Source organism: Drosophila albomicans, chromosome X, assembly GCF_009650485.2.
Source record: "Drosophila albomicans strain 15112-1751.03 chromosome X, ASM965048v2, whole genome shotgun sequence".
In the NCBI taxonomy this organism is placed as follows: domain Eukaryota; kingdom Metazoa; phylum Arthropoda; class Insecta; order Diptera; family Drosophilidae; genus Drosophila; species Drosophila albomicans.
In genome coordinates, this window is record NC_047627.2 from 12,714,109 (window position 1) to 12,734,473 (window position 20,365).

Below are 20,365 nucleotides of genomic sequence, written 5' to 3' on the forward strand. Positions count from 1 at the left end.
TAGAGTAGACAAGAGTTACATCTTGCTGGTATTGAATTGAGCTAACGGCAAGAATATATAGATATACAAAAATGTTAAGGTAAGAAATAACTGAGACATCATATAATGCTAGGCGACACATAAAATCCCATCTACAGGGTTTTTTGTGAGGTCATCTCAAAGCGGTTATGCACCTTTTCTGAAATGTATCTTACTCATTAGGATGTGAGTTTAGGAATTGTCTAAGCCTCCAGCCTCTATAGCTTCTCCCTTCCAACTTCCCTCGCGCTCTCTCTCTCTCTCTCTCTCTTTGTAATTCACAAGTACTCGCATACAATTTGACATTCTCACGATATTCGGATCGCTAAAGATCAAACAGCTTAACGATGTAGGCAGCTAAATTTATCCGTATCTCTGTCGTTGTATCCGTGACTGTCGGTAGATGTATCTCTGTATCTCTGCATCTGTTGTGGGCTGAGCTTGTACACGCGACTTACCTAATGTTTATTTGCTCAATGAATATTTGCAGGCCGGCGGTCAAATATTGGCAAAGATCGTCAGCCGGCCAGAATTAACGTTAATTAAATAAACCCACAGAAAGATCCAAATAGATACATTCATATACATATGTAAGTATGTATAGTATATTATTATAATAAATGTTCGCATACTTTCATCGATGACTCCTCCTCTCCGGTAAGTAGAGAGAAATTCAATAGAGTCAAAAACTCTCTAATTTGTCAAATTATTAATATCAAAATGATAATATGAATTTCCATAGAGTATGAACAACAATTTCTTGGAATAAATTAAATGAGTTTTATTCAATTGATGTACGTACTTACTACATATATATACACATGAGTTAGCTTCAGAAATAATTGCAAATTTGTTGTGTTGTTGTTTTTTGTAATTTGTAATCTTTATTTTCACTAATTTGCAACGTTTCTTCATTAATTAATTATACATACATAGTTTGTCATAATTTTTACAGCATTGTCTTTTTTTATTTTTGTTTTCGTTTTTTTTTTTTCATTTCCATTTTGTATTGTTTTTGTTTAAGTTTTTTTTTTTTTTTTGTTTTTTATTGGTATCGACTTGAACAACTTTTAAACTTTATACAGCATTTTCAATTGGTGTTCGCTTTTGTTATACATATATATATTGGTAGTACATTGTACATAAGTCTGTACACACATACATATATATATATATAGTATATATATATATGGTAGTTGGTAGTGGTTCGGTACATCTATATGTAGAATGTTGAGAATGCCAAAAAGAACAAAGTGGTGGACGCCTGGACGCAGCCTGCAGCCTGAGGAGAAACCATTAACAATATCAACTATATGTACAACGATTTAAACTCGGATCTCGACTTGGACGATGAGCTAGAGAGTGAGCGAGCAAGAGAGCAATATATATATATATATATATAGATAGAAAGAGTCTTTGTGCTCGCTCTCCAGCGAATGGATCACATACATATATAGCGTCTATATATATCTCATTTATTTTCGATAATATCGTTTTATGTTTTATTGTGCTGCGGCGAGTAGCGAGTCAGACAGACGAGAGAGCGAGAGAGAGAGAGTGAGAAAAAGATAGAGATGGAGAAAAAGTGATGGGGCGAAACCCAAAAAGTGTGAATGGCAAAAAGTTATGCGAAGGAGCGACGGGGGACAGAAAGTTGGCAGTGGCAGTGTCAGGCGGATCAGGAGCGAGAGCGAGAGGGAAAGGGAGAGCGCAAGAGAGAGAGAGGGATGCGGGAGGTTACTACCAAGCGAACTCTATATGATGACTATTAACATGTACAACTTGAATTCGGTTTATTACATATTGCATTTACATAATAATACATTTTTCTGTTTTCTTTGTTCTTTTCCATATATTGCAAATTTGCACCGTCAAACAAAATAAAAAAAAAAGAAACAAAAAAAAATATATATGTATATAAATTTGCTTACTGCTGACAGATCTTTTACTTGTGGATTAAATAAATTAATGATGCGTACTAAATAGTTTGTGATAAAGCCAATAAATAACTGTTCGAATGTTGAACGACGGAGAAACAATAAAATTGCAATTCTTTTCTTTTTTAAAATGTTTGTTTTCTTCATAATCGGAGAAATATATAGTATATATATATATATAGTACATATGCTAAGCATTGTTTGTTGAGTTAAAAGTTAAAGTATTTAAATCGGAACAAAGTAAAATGTAATGTCAAAAACAAATCAGAGGAAACAGGCACTCAAATAAATTCCAATTTGTTTTTTTGTTTTTTAAATCGTACGCTATTGGCTACTATATAGCACACACATACATATACATATACATATACAACTGGGACCGGAACCGGAAGTGTGTCGGGCAATGCTTACAAACTCAGTGTTACAATAAGTTTACTTTATCTATTTCAATTGCGTTTCGTTTTGTTTCGTTTCGTTTTCTGTGTGTTGTAGTCTATTGTAATTAATATATAGTTTTCGGATTTCTTTTGTTTATTTCATTTCATTTTCTTTTTTCTTCTTATTTTTTTTTTTGTTTGTTTTGTAGTTTTTCACGAAGTGGCATTCTTGCGAGTTTACTTAAGATCTTGGCTGAATGTGATCGTGTGTGTGTGTGTGTAAGCGAGTATTCTGGATCAGATCAGTCGACATCGCCATTTTGAAGTTCTGCTGATCAACACGAAGAGAAAAAATGTATATATGCATATATATATTTTATATAGTATGGTTTAATATAACGCTTCACTTATTCTGAATTATCTTGTAACTGCATTTCCGTTTTTTCTTTTGTTTCTTATTCTTTTTTTTCATTCTTTTTTTTAAATATATTTTTTATTTATTAAACTTTTTTCATTTTTGACGGTTTTAATGTACTTTTCTGTTTCGGTAACATATGTTTTTCTTTTGTTGTTTGTTTCCCCCCCAAAATCTTCTTCCACCGCATTTAATCGTGCCTCTATGTGTAGTTGTTATTTTCATTTAATGTTTTTTGCTTTTCTTTGTTTGTGTGTGTGTATGTGTGTGAAAATTTTATTTCTGCTTTTTTTTATAATTATTTTTTGCTTTGCACTGCATTTTGTTGTTGTTCATCTCCGTTTTTCTTAGCTACCTTTTCATCTGTATCTTCATCTCCACATCTCGAATTGCCTGCTTTGTGGTTGTTGTTGTTGTGGTTGCTGTGGTTGATGTTGTTGTTACGACTGCTGCTGCTGCTGCTGCTTAACTGCTAAACTGCTAACTGTTATCTGCTACTGCTACTGTTAATGCCAATTGCTAGTTACACTCCGACTGCGCATTTTGTTGCCTTAATTATCCAGCCAGGACTCGCGTCATTCTGTATAATCCCACCAATCCTTTTCATATCCTTCGTGCACATGGTTGAGCAGGACTGTGCAACGCTTCTCACAATATCTGCAAATCCAATCGAATTCACAATTAACAATTTTGAATTTCAATTTCAATCCAAAACGTATTCACCTGTATTTATCCTGTACTTTCTGTTTAATATCAGCCAGATTTTCGGATGTAATATCACGTTCCAAATACTCGGACAGCTTTTCTGTTGCCGACTCCAAATCCTTCTGATTATCCTCGAATATCATCGATTGATTGTTCTTTTTCAAATAATACGCAAATACGTATGTGTACATAAGGGTCTGGCGACATTGGCAGAGTATATCGACAGCCTTTTTCAGGAATTGCACCTAGAAACCAAAACAAATCGAATTAATTAATCGTGCAACAAAAGAAAATGATATAAAATGAATTTACGTTAACTAATTCATCACTGATTTTAAACCCGATACCCATATAACTTTGTGCTTTCCATCAAATATATATAATATATTAAAGAAATATTTCTAAATGCGAAAAACGTGTACTGAAATAGTGTTTTAGTAGATTTCGTGCACAATATGGTATATTTTTCACTCTAGGGTATTTTTTGAATGTAGTACTGAATCAATATACCAATTATAGCATTTGGTAAGTTTTCAGTATTTTTGTATTGATTCGGTATATGTATTTTAAGAAAAAGATCTGTGTGGTATTTGCTCTTATTCAAAATAGGTAGAGAGCACACTCGACTCTAGCTTTCTTACGTGTTTATTCTAGTGTACATTTTAACTATCGGTTTAAGGAGTGGAAATAATTATGAGTATGAGCAACACACTTTTATTATAACATCTAATTTAAACACCGAATTTGAGTCTCTTCCTGTCTACTGTAAATTTAAGCTATCGATTTATGAAGAAGAAATAATGATAACGAGCATGAAGAACACAGACCTCGATCTAAGACATATTGTGTTACTTAAACACTGAATTTTAGTTAACTAATTAAACACTTATTTGCCTTTCTACTGTAAATTTTGACTCTTAATTCAAGGATTACAAAGAATGATAATGAGCACACACCTCTATCTAGGACATATTGTACTACTTAAAACTAATTAAACACTTCTTTTACTTTCTATTATAAACATCGATTCAAGGAGTACAAAGTATGATAATGAACATGAAGATCACATACCTCGATCCAGGACATATTGTGCTGTTGCATTTCCTCCATTTTCTGCTTGACCGAAGCATACAATTTGTTCTCAAACTTCATGGATTGCATGTGGTTCATGTAGCGATTATAATAGTGCAAATATCTGTTTCGAGGAATGAATGAAGAAGAATTAAAATAAAATGAAAGCATTCAACATGAAAGAGAGAGATAATACCTGGCCAGTGATGAACGTAGCTTTTCCTGGGCATCGCGCGCCGCTTTGGCCTCGTCCTCGTCATAGCGATTGCAATTGTACCAGGACGAACCGTGGGGCTCCCAGGATCCGAGACAGACCCAGCAGAAGTCGTGTTTGCAATTTTGATTCTTGCAGACCATGTGATTGCAGCCGCCATCCTTTTCGATGGTGACACTGCATCTGGGACACTCTTTGGTATTGGCTGCAATCCAATTGGACGTCTCGGAGTCATCGTCGCACTTCTTGATCCACTTCTTCAGCCAGCGACACTGCACCGGATCGTGCCAATTTTCGCCGCAGGCAAAGCAAAAGATATGGCCGCACTTGCAGTGGACGCGACGGGATTCCGCATACGGCACCTTGACCGCATAGGTGCAATCAACGGACGGACACCAGCGCAATAGTTGATTGCATTCAACGAAGCTATTGGTTATCAGCTGCTGGTATTTGACCTTGACCTTAACGTCTGGCACCAAATTGGTAACGGTCACATCATCCACTAAAATATCACAGCCGTGCGCGGCGCACGATATTTTCTGGCCGAGACCCTCTGTAACGATTTTCGTTGTCAGATACTCTCGCCAGCAGTTCAGGCAAAAGCGATGGCCACACTCCAAGCCAGTCATGGACTACAGAGCGAGCGAAAGAGAGAGAGGGAGAGAAGATGAACTATAGTTGAGAGTGGAGAGAATACTATTGTGGAGACTTACATCTGGCGGCAACAATGAGAAACAAATCTCGCACTCCTCGCACTGGCTCCGTGTGGTCTGATAGAGAGAGAGAAAAGATGCGTATTAGAGCGAGTCAACAAGATGGTGTGTAGGAAGCTGTGATGTTTACCTTTTGCAGCACCGACTCGGCAGGCTTGTTAAACGGATTTATGACGTGTGCGCATTTGAAGAACTCTTCCGTATTATCTTCGCTGCCATCGAAATATTTCTCCAGCAGCTTCTCCTTGTCCCACTTGAATTGATTCAGCAGTATTCGTGTTATGGGCGTCGATAGCTGAGAGAGAGAGAGTGAGAGCGAGAGGGAGAGAGGAAATGAGAAAACAGTTCATTATGATTAAGCACAACAGTTGAGTCAGTCGGTTAGCCAGCTTATCAGAGCATTATATGAAATGATATGTACACATATTTATATAGATCTATCTGTATATATATGTACATATATAAAGTATGTTGATCGGGTGTGTGACTCACCTTTAGCACACGATTAACCTCATCGATTATTTCGCGCTGATACTGCACTATTTCATCTGTGGTTAGCACCTTATACTGATGGTCATCGGCGTCCAGCTGACGTTCCGTCGAACTGGGCATATCCACCTCCATGGCAAAATCATCGTCACCGTCATCGCCCGACGATACATTGCCCGAATCGACATTGTCCAAAAAATCGTTATCGTTATCCGAGTCCATCACTTTTGCTTTTGCTTTCCTCGCAAAACTTTCTTGTCCTCCTTGTTGCTGTTCTTGTTCTAGTTGTTGTTGTTGTTGCTGTTTTTGCTTGCTTAGATGTGTGCGTGGCGTGGGGGGACGGGGGGTTGCTTCCTGCTGCTGCTCTTGTCTTCGATTGATTGTTTGCTTCGCACAGCACACTTACACACTCTCAACACACACACACACACACATACACACGCACGCACACACTCACAATTGCTCGCTCTCGCTTGGCTGTAAACTTTTTGCTGATGCTGTCGAAACGCTTTAGCTGCTGTTGTTCTTGTTGGTTTTGTTGTTGTTGTTGTTGTTGGTTGTGACTCTTCTTTTCAAATCCTCTTGTTGTGGGTGGTTCTTGTTGTTGCTGCGTTCGCGCGCTTTATTTCTCTCACTGGTTGTTTGCTGCTGTGCTGTTACTGCGTATTTTGCACTAGTTAAAATAAATATACACACACATTATAAACACACATGTAAAGTAGTTGCACACACACGCACACACATATTCACATACACATACAGCTGTAGCATAATTATTACATACAGACAACATCAACAACGACGACGACGTCACTTGACCTTCGACGTTTCTCTGGGCGCTTTTTGAGACCAACAAAAAAAAAAAAAAAAACAACAACAAAATCGCCAAACAAAAAGTTGATGCGACGTTATAGCTAATTTGTTATTGTTGTGATTATTATTGCACACATAATTCAATTTTGATTAAACTCTTTTGAAATTTTATGTAATTACATATTTTGTATTTTGGGGCAAACAGCTGTGCAAATAATGCAATTACAGCTGTCAATGCAAACTTCACAGAGCTCTGTTAACTAACAGCTCGGTTCCAAATAGGTCGGAACTGGTTCGCAGCGCATGTTTATGCACCTGCTAGCATCTTTATCGCTGTTGTTGTTTTTGTTGTCATTGTTTATGTAGCCTATTTTGCTGTTGCTGTTCTACTTGCGCTCTTTATATGCTGCAACGCATTTTGCGAAAATAGGAAAAACCTTTGGCTTTGGCTTTGACACTCTGTAAATGAGCTGTTTCGATTCCACGATTTCTTTTATGCCTTCAAAATCATAATTTCTTCTGTTTTGTCGTTGCTTTTTTTTATGTCGCCTTTGTTTTTGCTTTTCTATCTACACATACACATACCTATGTCTGTATGTGTATGTGCATGTGTAACACAATTCAATGGCGCTGCAAACGCTGCAAAATTAAAACGCCATAAAAAAAGAGTCGCAAGCAAGAAGCAAAGGCCACAATGGACACAACACAACGACAACAATAACACAAGACAGCACAACACTCACTCACGGGGGGAGCCCAACAAAACACGTCTGTGTGTGTCTGTATATATGCGCATACGAATATATGTATATATATGCATGTGTGTGCTTATGTATTTTCATATACATACGTATAAGCTTACAAACACAAATATGTACACGTACGTGTACATGTGTGAATGTGTGTATGCATGTACACGTTTGTGTGTTGCTATTTTCCAATTGGATCACAATACGTTTTAACCATTGTTAATGTCGTAGGTTTTTCTTTTTGCGCGTTTACTTTTTTTTTTAGCGAAATACGTCAAATAGTAACACACAAATATTGCACATGCACAAGATTTATACACAATTATGTGTACAATTTATACGTATACATTTGCAAGTATGTATGCATATGTATATAATTCACACACGTATGGCACAAAATCAAGGCAACACATATACGCATGCACATATGTACATATATATGTATGCATACATACATACTTATTTATACAAATACATCCATAACACATACAACAGCTGCAGCAGCTCACTTTTCTAATGGCTTTCCTGCACTTGTCTCCCGTTACTGTTAGACTTGCAACTTATTGACAATAGTTTTGATGAATTTTTTCAATCTATTATTTACTTTTTTATCCTAATTGCAGCACTTTTTGTTTCTTTAAAAAGAGCTTTCTTAAAGCTGCTTTATTTAACAACTGTGTCGGAGTGTGGCCACAGCAAAACTACTCGATTATGTTTTTTAAAGCTAATAATATACCAAAATACTAAATTTTAAGACATGGTTACACTTTTACAGTGGCTTCGATAAATTTCAAATCTCGGGTAGGAAGGCGCCTAATTATAAATATCTAAACCTTTTAGTAATTAAAAAACCAAATCCAACAACGTAAGATTGTCTAAATTTTTTTCTTATTATTCCTTTAGATTTCCGTTAAATAGCAATGGGATAATATCAAATCAAAAAATACCGATAAGCCACTTCAGACACCTTTCAGCTGACTATTGGAGGCAAGATATCGATAATTGACTTTTCTTTTTACTAATCGATTTTTTTTCTCAAATAATAGATTATTAATTATTTAATACATTTAATTTTTCACTTTTCATTCACAGCAAATTAATGACAATATAAAAAATTTATAAAGACAAAAAAACCTGTTTTCTTTTATTTTAATTGGGAAGCAAATGCCAATAGATAGCTTTCAGTATTTTAGTACTAAAATTATATTGCAATAGGCGAGACAAGCGTATGTAGCCTGGACACACACCAATCGTGAATCAGCAGATAGTGTGCAGCCAACTTCATGCGAGACTCCGTTTTGCGTACGACCAACTTCACGCCAATCTTACATTGCAGCCAACTTCACGTGGTTTCAGAATTTGACGGTTTCAAAATGGCGGACAGGAGACTATTTGTAAAGCTTAATAAATACAATCACGCGAAGCAACTAATTTAATTTCTTTTTTACAGACTAGAAATGCATTCTTGATATGCTTCGTTTTTTTTCATATAACTCCTTTTCCATAAAACACCCTAGAACAATTGCCATGAAAGGGAAAGAGACAGCATCATACTTCGCTCTATTTCATGATCACTGTAATGAAAGAGAGAGAACGATAGTTGATCCTTTTCTTTTCTATGGCAATAAACAGACATGAAACAGAATTGTTTATGCATTTTTATACTCTATTCAGTATTTTGAGATTATGCGGAGTACAGTTAATTAAAAATATCGTTTTCCTCGAGAAGCCCCCAATAATTAAAAGTTTGTTTTCATTTTGCTGACATATGAAATATTTATTTATTTACCAATAAGAATAGTACAACAAATATGTTATGGCATATTATTAAGCGTTGTGTTTAAATTTAAATTATTATGGCGCGTAAGACGTTACAGTTTATTGTAATATATATATTTTTTTGGGATGGGAAACTACTTATTAGCTCGTAAAACGTTACAAGTTGTTAATTACCCTACCATACCTAATGTAACATTTTACACGCCATTTTTTCTTTTTTTGTTTGTATTGTTCCTGCTTTCGGCTTGTAAAACGTTACTATCCTATTTTAGTTTATTTTGTGTTGTTCTCTCCAGATGACAAACATTCACCTAGACAGAAAACACCTAAAATCTGCATGTCAAACAATCGTTTTATTCACATTTTTTTCATTGTTTTTTTTTGTGTTTGACAGACCTAGATCATATGACAGGCAGATTTCTTTCTAGTTGGGTTCTAATATAGAAAATTGCTTCGGAAATCGGTTAACACAACTGATTCCTAAAGCTAAAGTGGCCTAAAGTTACCTGGAAAAGAGAAATGGAAAAGAATGAAAAATTATTAGCATGCGACGTGTCAAAACAAATTCTTCTAAATGCCATTTCGATTTTGCATCTCTGTCGCACACAGACACACACACACACAAGCTCATCAACACTGAACACGGACACAAACACAAGTCGCGTAATTTTTTAAATAATTCTCTTGTTAGGCATCGATATGAATCCATTTCGTAGCACTTACTTTGTAAGTGTGTGCTTTCATGGAGACAGAACTGTAATTGAAAAATATATAATAATTATTAATAGGTCACCTCCATTTTGTTTTTCACACACACACGTGCAGCGCAGTGTTGCATGTGTGTGTGTGTGTGTATGCATTGCAAACTTACCATTTGACATCTGACTGTACCGCCAAAATAAGTTACGTTTTCATTTAAGTTCTTGAATTTAACTGACTTTTGTGGCTAACATATTACAACGAACAAAACCGCGAAATTATACAAAACAAACCCAATAAAGACGATGTCTTTGTGTACTAAAAATTATTATGCCTGTGTATATGTGTATGTGTGTGTGAGTGAATCGAAAATCGACAAAACTTAAAATTATGTGTCCGTTCTTGCCTGACTCTTCCTGACAATTGATACCCAAACAGGGTCCCCGTCATGATCAGCCTAGTAATAAGTGTGACCGAAAGTCACACTTCCAAAAATCCTAGTTCAAGCTGAAAAATACCAGAAATATACCCCTACCACAATTTGGTTGCTCGGCTACACTCTTTAAAATATAGGGAATTTTTTCCAAACATCCACAACTATGTGTTCCCAATTAAATATAAAAAAAAAAGTCACAGTCCACATTTTGCATTTTCTTTACTTTTCAATTTTGGATTTTAATAATAGTTTTGAAAACCAACAGGCGTACAAATAACGAACTGCCTGTAATTATGTGCCTTTTCACTCTTAGGAAATATACCAATTTGCGAATATGACAATTATTGGGATTTCTGAATTATTTTATTGAAAATAGGTTCTGAACCCAATTTAAATTCCAATTTTATTGAATACAAAATAATGCATAATAATTATTACGTTTTTGTTTGAAACAGCTACATCGATATCGATGATTCGATAGTGCTATCGATGTTTGGCCACCGCTAGCGAGAACAGCTGCGCGACAGCAAGCAGCAAGCAGTAGACAGACAGAGAAAGAGAGCAAAGATAGAAAAAGCCGACAAAACAAAAAAAGAAGAAAAGAAAACGGAACAGGAGAAAATAGCATGACCGTTTCAGACACTGTCGACCAATACACGATCATGTCCGGCGATCGTTCGAAAATTAAAGATTTGCTCTGCAACCGTTTGACCGAGTGCGGATGGCGGGACGAAGTGCGATTATTGTGCCGCAACATACTGCTGGACAAGACGGGGAACAACAGCGTCACTGTGGAACAACTCATTGCCGAGGTGACGCCAAAGGCACGCACCCTTGTGCCCGATGCTGTCAAAAAGGAGCTGCTGATGAAGATACGCACGATACTTGCTGAGAACGAGGCGGAAAACAATTCAAACTAGGATGTAGTAGATAATTATGATAAAATATTAGCATTAAATATTCACGGCATGCGTGCGTTGCGTTAATAAACAATGTACAATGTAGTTATTGCTACTATATATACATATGTGAGTTAACCAGATCGTAAGGTAATCGAATGCCTCCGTTGCATGTTTGGTCGACTTTTTGACTGCGACTTGACTTCCAAGTAATCACTTTCGATTCTTACTTTAGCGTAGCTCGGAGAGCACACATCCTCCATTACTCTGGCAATCCGTGATCAAATTCAACTTACTTTATTCAATTACAATTAAATAAAGAATTTCACTTAAAAACGCTACAACTCAAAAATCTCATAATTTACACAGTCGGGAGAGTAGTCGGTGGACTAGTCCATTACTCCATTACTCAGAGTGGACAGACGGCGCCACCATTGCTGATGAACTGATGATAACTGCCTGAGGCATCGGATGCAGTTTGCTGTGTCACCTCCTCCTCCTCTTCCATGGGAATTGGGGAATCCAATGCCGCATCCAACGTCGTTGTCATCGTTGCAGCTGCTCCTCCTCCTCCTCCTCCTCCTCCACCACCGGCGATTGCCGCCTGGCCACTGGGCTGAGAGTATTTGCGCACCCATTCGTTGGGATGCATCTTCTTCTTGTGGTTGTGCATGTTCGCATGGGACTTGAAGGTGCGCGTGCAGAACTGACACGAGTACAGATCGATCCCAGTGTGCGTGGCCATGTGTTCCTGTCCAGAAAATTGGCATGGGAAAGGGAAACATTATTATCATTATTAATAACTTTGGATAATTACTTTTAAAGCTGACTAAAAGATAATACCTAAATTTGATATTCTGTATCTTATCTTGTTAAACAAAATAAAACTGCTTATGAAAAATCTAAATTAAATATATACATTTTTAATAACTTAGGAAAATTGCTTTTAGTTTTAAAGCTCCCTAAAATATACTCTCTAAAATTTCATATTATATATTATATTTAATCTTGTTAGATAAAATAAAAATTAAATATTGCTTTACTTTAAAAAAGATATAAGAAGTTCGATTAATCACTTGTTAAAAAACATAGTTATAATAAGAGTTAATCTTGAAGAACAAAAAAATGTGCAAAATTATTTGAAATAAGAAACAAAAAATTTAAATTTGATATTTAATTTCCTTTTTTTTATCCAAGTAAAAGAATACTTCAATAAAAATTTAATTATAATGATCATAAATCTTTAAAAGTTAAAAAAAATCTAAATTCTATTCTTTGAAATACAAATTTAAGGAAAAGAATTTTTCAATAAAAAAATAATCATTAATCTTTTAAAGATAAAAATTGAGAATTATATTCTTTAGAAAGAAAATTTAAATTTGACAATTAAAAATTTAAGATATGATCAGAAAAGTAATAGGTATGCTCAAATTTTTAAATAAGTTTTCAAAATTTGTAATTTTTTTTTTTTAGAGTTTTGTAACTTTTTTTTACATTTGTGCTTCTTTTTTAGATTAAAAAAAAGGAACTAGACACTCGTGAAATATAAAAATATGTCAGGATAGTGCTCTGAACTAATATGAAATAATATAATAAATATTAATATCAAATATAGTGGTCAAAACTAAAATTAAATATGAAATAATCAACATTAATTACGCTCAACTTTCGATTTGTGCTATTTTGCTTAAACTAACTACAACAATAACTATTATTTTTGAAATGTAAATAAACAGAATTCTGATTTCTGCAGATAGACCAAAGGTTTGAAATAATGGTTTCTAAGGTTTTCTCTACTTTATAATCTCAGCAAGAAAAGATTTATAGTTATTCATTCGAAGATGTCTTTCGCTATCATCTCTCTCAAATGTTGAAATACTCTTTTTAAGAATGTGTCATCTTACTTACAGCGAGAGCGCGCGGCAACTTGAACTCCTTGCCACAGAGTGTGCAACTGTGCCGCTTGGCGGAGTGATGGTAACGCATGTGGCTGCTCAGTGCCACACGAGATGCCTTCTCGGCACTGCAGAGCAGACAGCGATACTTGTTGTTGCCCTCGCGATCATCGTGCCGCGCCAGATGCTTCCGGAGACTGCGCTCATCTCGCAGCCAGCGGCTGCATAAATTGCACTGCACCTCGGCAACGGGACCATCCGGATGCAGTGCCTTCTTGTGGATGAGAAAGTTGGCCTTTGAGCGAAAATTGACGCCGCAAATGTCACAGATGATCAGCGTAAAGTCCGATGTATGCATGCGTTTCACATGCGCCGTCAGCTCCAGTTTGGTGCGGAAGCTATAAATACAGAAGATGCAACATATAAATAGAGAGTTCTTCATATAAAGTATTAGAAAATGCTAAGCAATGGTTGAAATCCATGTTGTGGTTTGTGTATGTGCATCTTTTGGGTTTCATATCTTATATCTTAATTTTAAAGTTGTGTACGACAACTAGAGTGTCACTCACGTCTTGCTGCAGGTGTCGCATGCCTCGGTGCGTTCGGTGCCCTTGTGTCCCTTGATGTGCATCGTCAGGAGAAACTTCTTGGCGAATCGCGCCTCACAGATGCCACACTGATGCACCAACTGCTGCTGATCGGAATGAAAGCGCAGCATATGCATATCCTGGCTGTTGCGATTGAGGAAGTTCTTGCGACACGGCTTGCAGCTGAAATACTGCGGATCCTTGTGATAATGCAAGTGATCCACATACAGCGTGCGCTTCTTGTAGCGATTATTGCAGCATTCCATGTAGCCTGTGCATTTGTGCGCTGCCCGAAAGTGTCGCTTCAGTTCGATAAAGTTTTGCAACGGTGCCGCACAGAGGCAACAGTCGAGCTTCACATTGGCCGCAATATAGTCATCCATCTCCTTGATGCTGCTGCGTTTCGCTATCAACTTCTCGCCATCCATTTTGGGACGCTTTACTTTCGGCGGCGCGCCTTTCACAGCGCCCTTTGGACGTCCACGTTTGGTCGCACCTGGCGACGCAGTAACAGTCGCCGCTTTGGGTGCAGATGCAGGTACAGGCACAGGATCAGGCTCAGTCTGTGTGACAGCGGTGGCGGCTGCATTGCGTCGCAACTCACGGGAACGTGCACGAGATTCACGCAATGAGGTAACAACATTTGATCGCACTTCTTTGGCCGCCGCCGTCTGACGCGTCTTGCCTTTGCGCTGTTTGGGCGTGGCAGTCGATGGAGCCACAGGCTCAAACTCCTCCTCATCGGCAAAGGCATCTCCTTCCATCGCATAATCCGCATAGCCAGCGTCCTCATCCTCATCATCGTCGTCATCATCGTCGCTGTTTAACTGTTTGGCAACCTGATCGTTTACATCGATTTCGGGTTCGCAGAGTATGTGATCCTTGACATCGTTGTCAAAGCTAAGCGATAGCTTGGAGTCCCCAACACCCGGTGTCGCCTCGGTGTTCCAAACAACAACAGCGGGTTCAGGCGGCGGTTCTGGTTCCGTTTTCAATAGCAGCATCTGTTGCTGCTCTGCCACCATGATGCAGAACTGTTCGAATTCGGTGAGATAACGCCAGCATGGTGTGCACAGTCGACTTGATATGTTATCATTCACACTCAGCTGACCAATAAGAATTTTTGGTATTATTTACTGCATATTGAGTTGAGACTTGTGTGTGGGAAGTTTACCTCGAGCTGTAGATATTTGGCTATCAACTTGGGCAGTCCGTGTTCGGCATCGCTGTATATGCTGATGGACACCGAATTCTCCAAATCGCACAGGCACAAACGGCATATCATGATACGCTCTTTCTAGTTAGTGTATTTGCCAGTAAATTGAAATAAAACAAAAATTTCGGCAGCCAGCAGGCAGCAGGCAGCGAGTAAACAACAATATGCTACAATCGATTTCTAGCTGCTGCTATCGATAGGCGTGCGTGTGCAACGGCACCTGTGACATCGAAATACCAAATATTCAACACATGTGGTATATTTTCAGTGCTGCGGCCACACACGCTGCATAACACCAAATAAACACACGAAACAAAACTCGATTTGTGTCGTACTTTATTTTTTTTTTGAGTGACAATTGAAAAGTATTTGGCACAGAATGCAGAAAAAGCCGCTGAATGCGAATACGCTGCTGGATAAGCTGCATCGCGGCGCCGTCTACGCCTGCATCGGCGTCACATTATATGGCACATATATGCTCGGCATGCGCTATTATCATTACTACACTGTGATCCGGCCGGAAAAACAGCAGGCGGAGCTGAAGCTGCTGGACGAGGGAGCGCACGACAAGGCCAAGGAGCTGAAATATTGAGAGGCTGCAACCTCGACCAATTACCAATTGTTTGTTAAGTGTTAATAAATAAATGCGAACGCATAGCTTAATGTTTTGTTTATCTCCCTCCATCTCACATTCAGCTGTTGTGTAAGACCTTGGAGCGTACTCTTAGTGACTGTGTGGATCGTAAATCGTTCACAGTTGCAGTCTGTCTGTCGATAATCTTGTCAAGCTGCTCGTGACTGTGATTTTGCAAAGAGTCAGCTGCACAAAACTGGGCAACTTCCGCTTGCCACAGAGCTGTGCAACGCAGCGCAGCGCATCGCGTGCATTAACCTCTTGCATTAGCTTCGATGCAACGTTCGTTGTCTTCCATATCAATTGTGGTATAAACATTAGCAAACGCCGAGACAATGGCAGCAGTGCCCACCCACTTTTTGGTCACATTTGTTGGGCGAGTATGCCCAACTATCAACTACCCGGTAGTCAGTTTAATCTACATATTTATAGTGTAATAGTATTTTAAATTTCTGTCAGGCTAGAAAACATTAATATTTTCGTTTTTGAAAATTCATACACAGAATGAATGAAAATGAAAATTTAAATGAACCACACGAGATTCTAAGATTCTATTCAGTTTAATACGTATGCATTTCAAAGATTATCTACAAAGTGTGGCTTATAGATTTTAAAAATTATGTACAAAGACTTAAATCACTTTCTGTTGTATTATCATACAAATGAATTTATACAAATTCATATTAATTGCTATTTTAGGAAAATCTTTTTTTTTTGAGAATAGCATAAGCCACTTTATATACAATTATGTTAACTATTTGTCAAATCATCTGCAGAAATAATTTTGAAACCCATCTTAATACAAAAGGTGCCGAACAGCATTATAAATTGTTGATAGAAAGTTTTTTTTTTAGGGGAAAACCTATTATCATAATTTTTAAATTGGGATAAACTCAAGGTGCCAAATTAGGTAGGCAAGCGAAATGAAATTTAAACAAAAAAAAAAACAAAGCTAAAAGTCGTAGAACCTTATACAAAATTAAATCGACTTCGCTATATCGATGGATCGGATATGACTCACTAAGTTATCATGCCCCTTCAACCCTTTTCGGCTGAGTATCATAAAATAAAGTTGCCAATTTGCCAAAGTCTTGTCTATGCTTCATTCAACAATGTTGCCGTTGCCGTTGCCTCAGTCTCATTCATAGCTGACAATAGCAATTACAATTAACTACGTGAAGAGAGGCTTGGCTTAGTTGAGCTTAGCTTAACTTGGCTATCGCAATCGCTTCGCCTTCGTCTGCGGCTGCTGCAACTGTGATTGCAACTGCAACTGCGGTCAAGGTCGTTCTTCCTTTATTATGCTGATGATGATGATGATGATGATGACTGCAGCTTGATCCGCCCAAAGCGCCCTCTGGGCAATAGAGAGTGCGAGAGAGAGAGAGAGAGAGAGAGAGCAAAAGCACATTGTAAAATCGTGCACTTTGGATTGATTCGATAAGCGTTTCCGCTCTTTTCCTTCCACCCGTTCTCCAATTGGATTGTGATCTAACTGGAATCGTTATAGTGCCTCGGGCATTATGAGACCCTGATGGCATACCCTGTAATTTGGGCTACTAATGCTAAGGGGAGGCAATGTGAAAATATTGAAGAAAACAAATAAAATTTATACAACTCATTCGAAGCGCATTTTCATTTAAATCATAGGGAATTTTGCTTTGAAATATGACTATAGGAATTCAATAATAATAAAATTAATAAACTAAAATTTAAATACCAATTTTTTAAAGCGCATTTTCAATTAATTCTTTGACTATATGAATTCAATTCTTAATAATTAAATAAAATAAAATATATTAGTCACAAAATTGCTTGAAGATAATTCGAGAATAGTTTCTAATTTAAATATGATAATTTTTGAGATTTAAAAATTGATTCAAAATTATATTTTATATTTATTTATTATATAATATTTTACATAAATTTTGTAACACTTTTTTTTTGAAAATTTAGAAAAAGCCTGTTTTAAATATTTTATGTTTTTTCTGTATTGTAAATGTTAAATTAAATATTCAAAATTTTACAATCTACGCACGAACAATAATTTCAATATTATCTATTAAGTTAAAGCTGATAAATGTTTGCGTTAGTTTTGAGAGTGTTTTGTTAAAGTTTTTGACAATTTAGAAAAAAACTGTTTTTTTTACAAATGTTTCAATTAAAAATTCTAATAAAAATAATTTATATTAATATTCAAAAAATCAAATAATAATAATAATTGTTGGCAAAGTTTTAGAAACTTTATTTTTTTTGTTGTTAAATTTTTTGAAAATGTAGAAAAGAAAACTTAATATTTAATTTTTTTTTAACCTTGAATGTTTTGATTAAAAAACTTAATATTTGTTTATTTTTTTACTGTGAATGTTTTGATTAAAAATTCTTTAATATATTTTCTATAATTATTTTAATTTTTGTATTCAATTCTTTTAAAATAAAACTGACAAATTGTTGCCAAAGTTTTAAAAATACTTAAAAATTACTTTTGAGATTACAAAATATGTATATGTATTTTGTATTTTACTACATAAATTTTGTAATATTTTTTAAAAATTTAGAAAAAATTAGAAATATTAAAATCCTACAAAATTTGTTAATAAGTTGTTTTCCAATAAAACTGACATATTGTTGCCAAAGTTTTAAGAATTTTTAAAAAACCGACTTTTTTATGTGTTTACTGAATAAATCCAGTTTGATATTGAAATCTTGGTTAAGCGAAAAGTCGTGCGAAATGGTTTTGGGAAAACATTGCGAAAAACTTATTTGAAATCGTTTGGAAACTTACGCGATTTACTATTTATAGAGTTGAATGCAGTTTGTTCATGAATATGTTGAGGGCTTTTAGCATGTGATAACATCATTGGTATCTCAGTCGTGTCTCTGCCTTTGCTATTTTGTTATTGTAATTGATTGTTTGCCCCATTGTTGTTGCTGTTGTTGTTGTTGCTGTCGATTTAATTAAAAATGCCAAAAAACAATTGTGGAATAAATAAGTTTTGCAAATTACAAATGCATTTCCCACGGGGTTTCTGCCATTTGACTTGCCACACAACGAGAGCTGCCAGTCGCGCCCCTAAACGCGTGTGTTGCTGTTGCTGCTGCATGTTGCATGCGTCTGTTGCACACACATGTTGCCAGCCAGCCAGCTATCGCATGTCTAGTGAAAGCGTCATTTGATCTGTGTTGTGTGAGTGTGGAACGCATTAACTGTGTCAACATATGAATGTGGATCGTATTGCATCCCTTCTCCCTCTAACCAAACACAACTTGCAACAACTTCCGTTAAGAGTGCAACAATTACTTAACAAGCATTTTGTGCAATCGCTGACAACTCTCGAGTTGTTAGAGTTGTTCTAAGCCCACAAAAACGTTAGTTGCAACGCCCACCGGGCTAAGTTGGCCCAAAGCTCACCATCCGTCTGTCTGTCCGTCCGTCCGTCTGTCTGTCTGGCTGCTGACCTTTTGGGCCGTCGCTGTCGATGAGCTGCAGCAGCAGCAGCAGCTCCGAGCTGAGCATAAGCAATATTTGATTTCAGCTCGAGCTGAAATTGAAGCCCCGTCATGCACGGCAACAATCGACGTTGTTGTTATTGTTATGATGGCTTTTTGCATAATTGTTAACTGTAGCAAGCACATTGGCCCAGGCCCAGGCCTCTCGCATAACTATAAAAGCCCTGACACGCTGCCAGACAATCAACAAATCAGCTTCAGCTACAATCGTGTTAACAGCAACAGCAGCAGCTCCTTATCCTTATCAACCAACAACATGAAGTATCTGGTAAGCAGCTGGCAAAAACCAAAACGAAAAAAAAGGGAAAACCTATTTTCTTATCCTATATTTCCCACAGTGCGTTTTCATCATTTTTGCCATGTGCCTGGCCCATTGCCTGGCTGCCATCGCGGAGCCAGTCGCCGCATCCTCGCCGGACGCTGAAGTCGAATCGGTGGTGGGGGAGAAGAAGACGGAGAAACGTGGCATCTATGGCTTTGGATATGGTCACTATGGACACGGCTATGGCGGCGGCTATGGACACGGACATGGTCATTATGGCGGCTATGGCTTTGCCAGTCCCTATTATGGCGGCTTCGAGTATGTGCATCATGCCACACCCTACTATGGTGGCCATCATGCCAGTTTCTATCCTTATCATCATGGTCATTATGGTTACTATTAAGGGAAGCCAGCAACAATCACAACACAACAACAGTAACAACATTCCATTTTATCAACAATTGCGTCCCACCACGCTCATCGCTGCACCATCACAATGCATAAGTAATAATAATAATTCAATTTTTTTTTTTTTGTTTTTTTTTTCTGTTTCATATCATACGCTATGAATAAACAAAATGTCCTTTGAACGCTTAACAAAAATCGTGTGTATTTGAATTGCCGCCATACAAAAATCGAACACTTCGGTTAGTATTCGAAATCGATAACATTACGGGCAGCAAAACTGATGACACGCTATCGATTGTCGATTCCTTCAAAATTGATAGTTGTCGCTCCATCATTTTTGTTGCTCGTCTTTAGAAATGATCAATTGATTCTTAAGAAAACTTGTGCCGTACCAAAATCAATGTTTTCGAAAATAATTCAAATTCAATTGAGAAAGCACAGTGAAATCGTAAACGTCTTAAAATATACCATTTTGGTATAAAATACACGAATTACCAGATGTGCTTTTTTGGTAATTCTTGAGCTTCAAACTGCAGTCA

At 37.0% G+C, this 20,365-nt stretch overlaps 5 protein-coding genes and 1 long non-coding RNA gene across 8 annotated transcripts; 3 read left to right on the plus strand and 3 right to left on the minus strand.

The window, feature by feature from the left end:
* Positions 1-2,467: 2,467 nt before the first annotated feature.
* Positions 2,468-8,213, minus strand: LOC117575987 (E3 ubiquitin-protein ligase ariadne-1). 3 transcript variants are annotated; one of them, XM_034262291.2, is made up of 8 exons: positions 8,106-8,213; positions 5,943-6,612; positions 5,581-5,745; positions 5,451-5,507; positions 4,720-5,369; positions 4,524-4,647; positions 3,471-3,697; positions 2,468-3,404 (listed from the first exon to the last, which is right to left on the minus strand). In XM_034262291.2, exons 2-8 carry the CDS (start codon positions 6,159-6,161, stop codon positions 3,323-3,325), a joined length of 1,524 nt encoding a protein of 507 aa, XP_034118182.1. In that variant the 5' UTR covers positions 6,162-6,612; positions 8,106-8,213; the 3' UTR covers positions 2,468-3,322. The 3 variants fall into 3 exon arrangements, with proteins under 3 accessions (XP_034118182.1, XP_034116783.1, XP_034117628.1); XM_034260892.2 differs by having other exon boundaries at positions 8,011-8,191; XM_034261737.2 differs by having other exon boundaries at positions 7,992-8,191.
* A 1,167-nt stretch (positions 8,214-9,380) lies between these two features.
* LOC117577903 (uncharacterized) lies at positions 9,381-10,279 on the minus strand. The gene is made up of 3 exons (XR_004573331.2): positions 10,152-10,279; positions 10,004-10,034; positions 9,381-9,786 (listed from the first exon to the last, which is right to left on the minus strand). It is a non-coding gene; the product is annotated as an uncharacterized LOC117577903 (long non-coding RNA).
* Positions 10,280-11,041: 762 nt separating this feature from the next.
* On the plus strand, positions 11,042-11,438 carry LOC117577750 (enhancer of yellow 2 transcription factor). Its single transcript, XM_034262702.2, has one exon. It carries the CDS (start codon positions 11,042-11,044, stop codon positions 11,333-11,335), a length of 294 nt encoding a protein of 97 aa, XP_034118593.1. The 3' UTR covers positions 11,336-11,438.
* Positions 11,439-11,559: 121 nt separating this feature from the next.
* On the minus strand, positions 11,560-15,179 carry LOC117573836 (transcription factor grauzone-like). Its single transcript, XM_034257691.2, has 4 exons — positions 14,971-15,179; positions 13,779-14,902; positions 13,223-13,607; positions 11,560-12,065 (listed from the first exon to the last, which is right to left on the minus strand). The coding sequence occupies exons 1-4, from the start codon at positions 15,079-15,081 to the stop codon at positions 11,724-11,726; spliced, it is 1,962 nt and encodes a 653-aa protein (XP_034113582.1). The 5' UTR covers positions 15,082-15,179; the 3' UTR covers positions 11,560-11,723.
* Positions 15,180-15,286: 107 nt separating this feature from the next.
* LOC117577837 (uncharacterized) lies at positions 15,287-15,675 on the plus strand. Its single transcript, XM_034262811.2, has one exon. The coding sequence runs from the start codon at positions 15,392-15,394 to the stop codon at positions 15,602-15,604; it is 213 nt and encodes a 70-aa protein (XP_034118702.1). The 5' UTR covers positions 15,287-15,391; the 3' UTR covers positions 15,605-15,675.
* Positions 15,676-19,314: 3,639 nt separating this feature from the next.
* On the plus strand, positions 19,315-20,021 carry LOC117577660 (chorion class B protein M3A5). Its single transcript, XM_034262585.2, has 2 exons — positions 19,315-19,424; positions 19,495-20,021. Exons 1-2 carry the CDS (start codon positions 19,413-19,415, stop codon positions 19,819-19,821), a joined length of 339 nt encoding a protein of 112 aa, XP_034118476.2. The 5' UTR covers positions 19,315-19,412; the 3' UTR covers positions 19,822-20,021.
* Positions 20,022-20,365: the final 344 nt, after the last annotated feature.

Bases quoted from the DNA above. Each gene is read 5' to 3' on its own strand.
- LOC117575987 (XM_034262291.2), bottom strand. From the start codon at position 6,161: ATGGACTCGGATAACGATAACGATTTTTTGGACAATGTCGATTCGGGC. The intron at 5,370-5,450 runs GTAAGTCTCCAC...CTCGCTCTGTAG, and splicing joins TCTCATTGTTGCCGCCAGAT to TCCATGACTGGCTTGGAGTG. The intron at 3,698-4,523 runs GTATGTGATCTT...TTTGGTTTCTAG, and splicing joins ACAATATGTCCTGGATCGAG to GTGCAATTCCTGAAAAAGGC.
- LOC117577750 (XM_034262702.2), top strand. From the start codon at position 11,042: ATGACCGTTTCAGACACTGTCGACCAATACACGATCATGTCCGGCGAT.
- LOC117573836 (XM_034257691.2), bottom strand. From the start codon at position 15,081: ATGATATGCCGTTTGTGCCTGTGCGATTTGGAGAATTCGGTGTCCATC. The intron at 14,903-14,970 runs GTAAACTTCCCA...CTTATTGGTCAG, and splicing joins CCAAATATCTACAGCTCGAG to CTGAGTGTGAATGATAACAT. The intron at 13,608-13,778 runs GTGAGTGACACT...CTGTATTTATAG, and splicing joins TGCGACACCTGCAGCAAGAC to CTTCCGCACCAAACTGGAGC.
- LOC117577837 (XM_034262811.2), top strand. From the start codon at position 15,392: ATGCAGAAAAAGCCGCTGAATGCGAATACGCTGCTGGATAAGCTGCAT.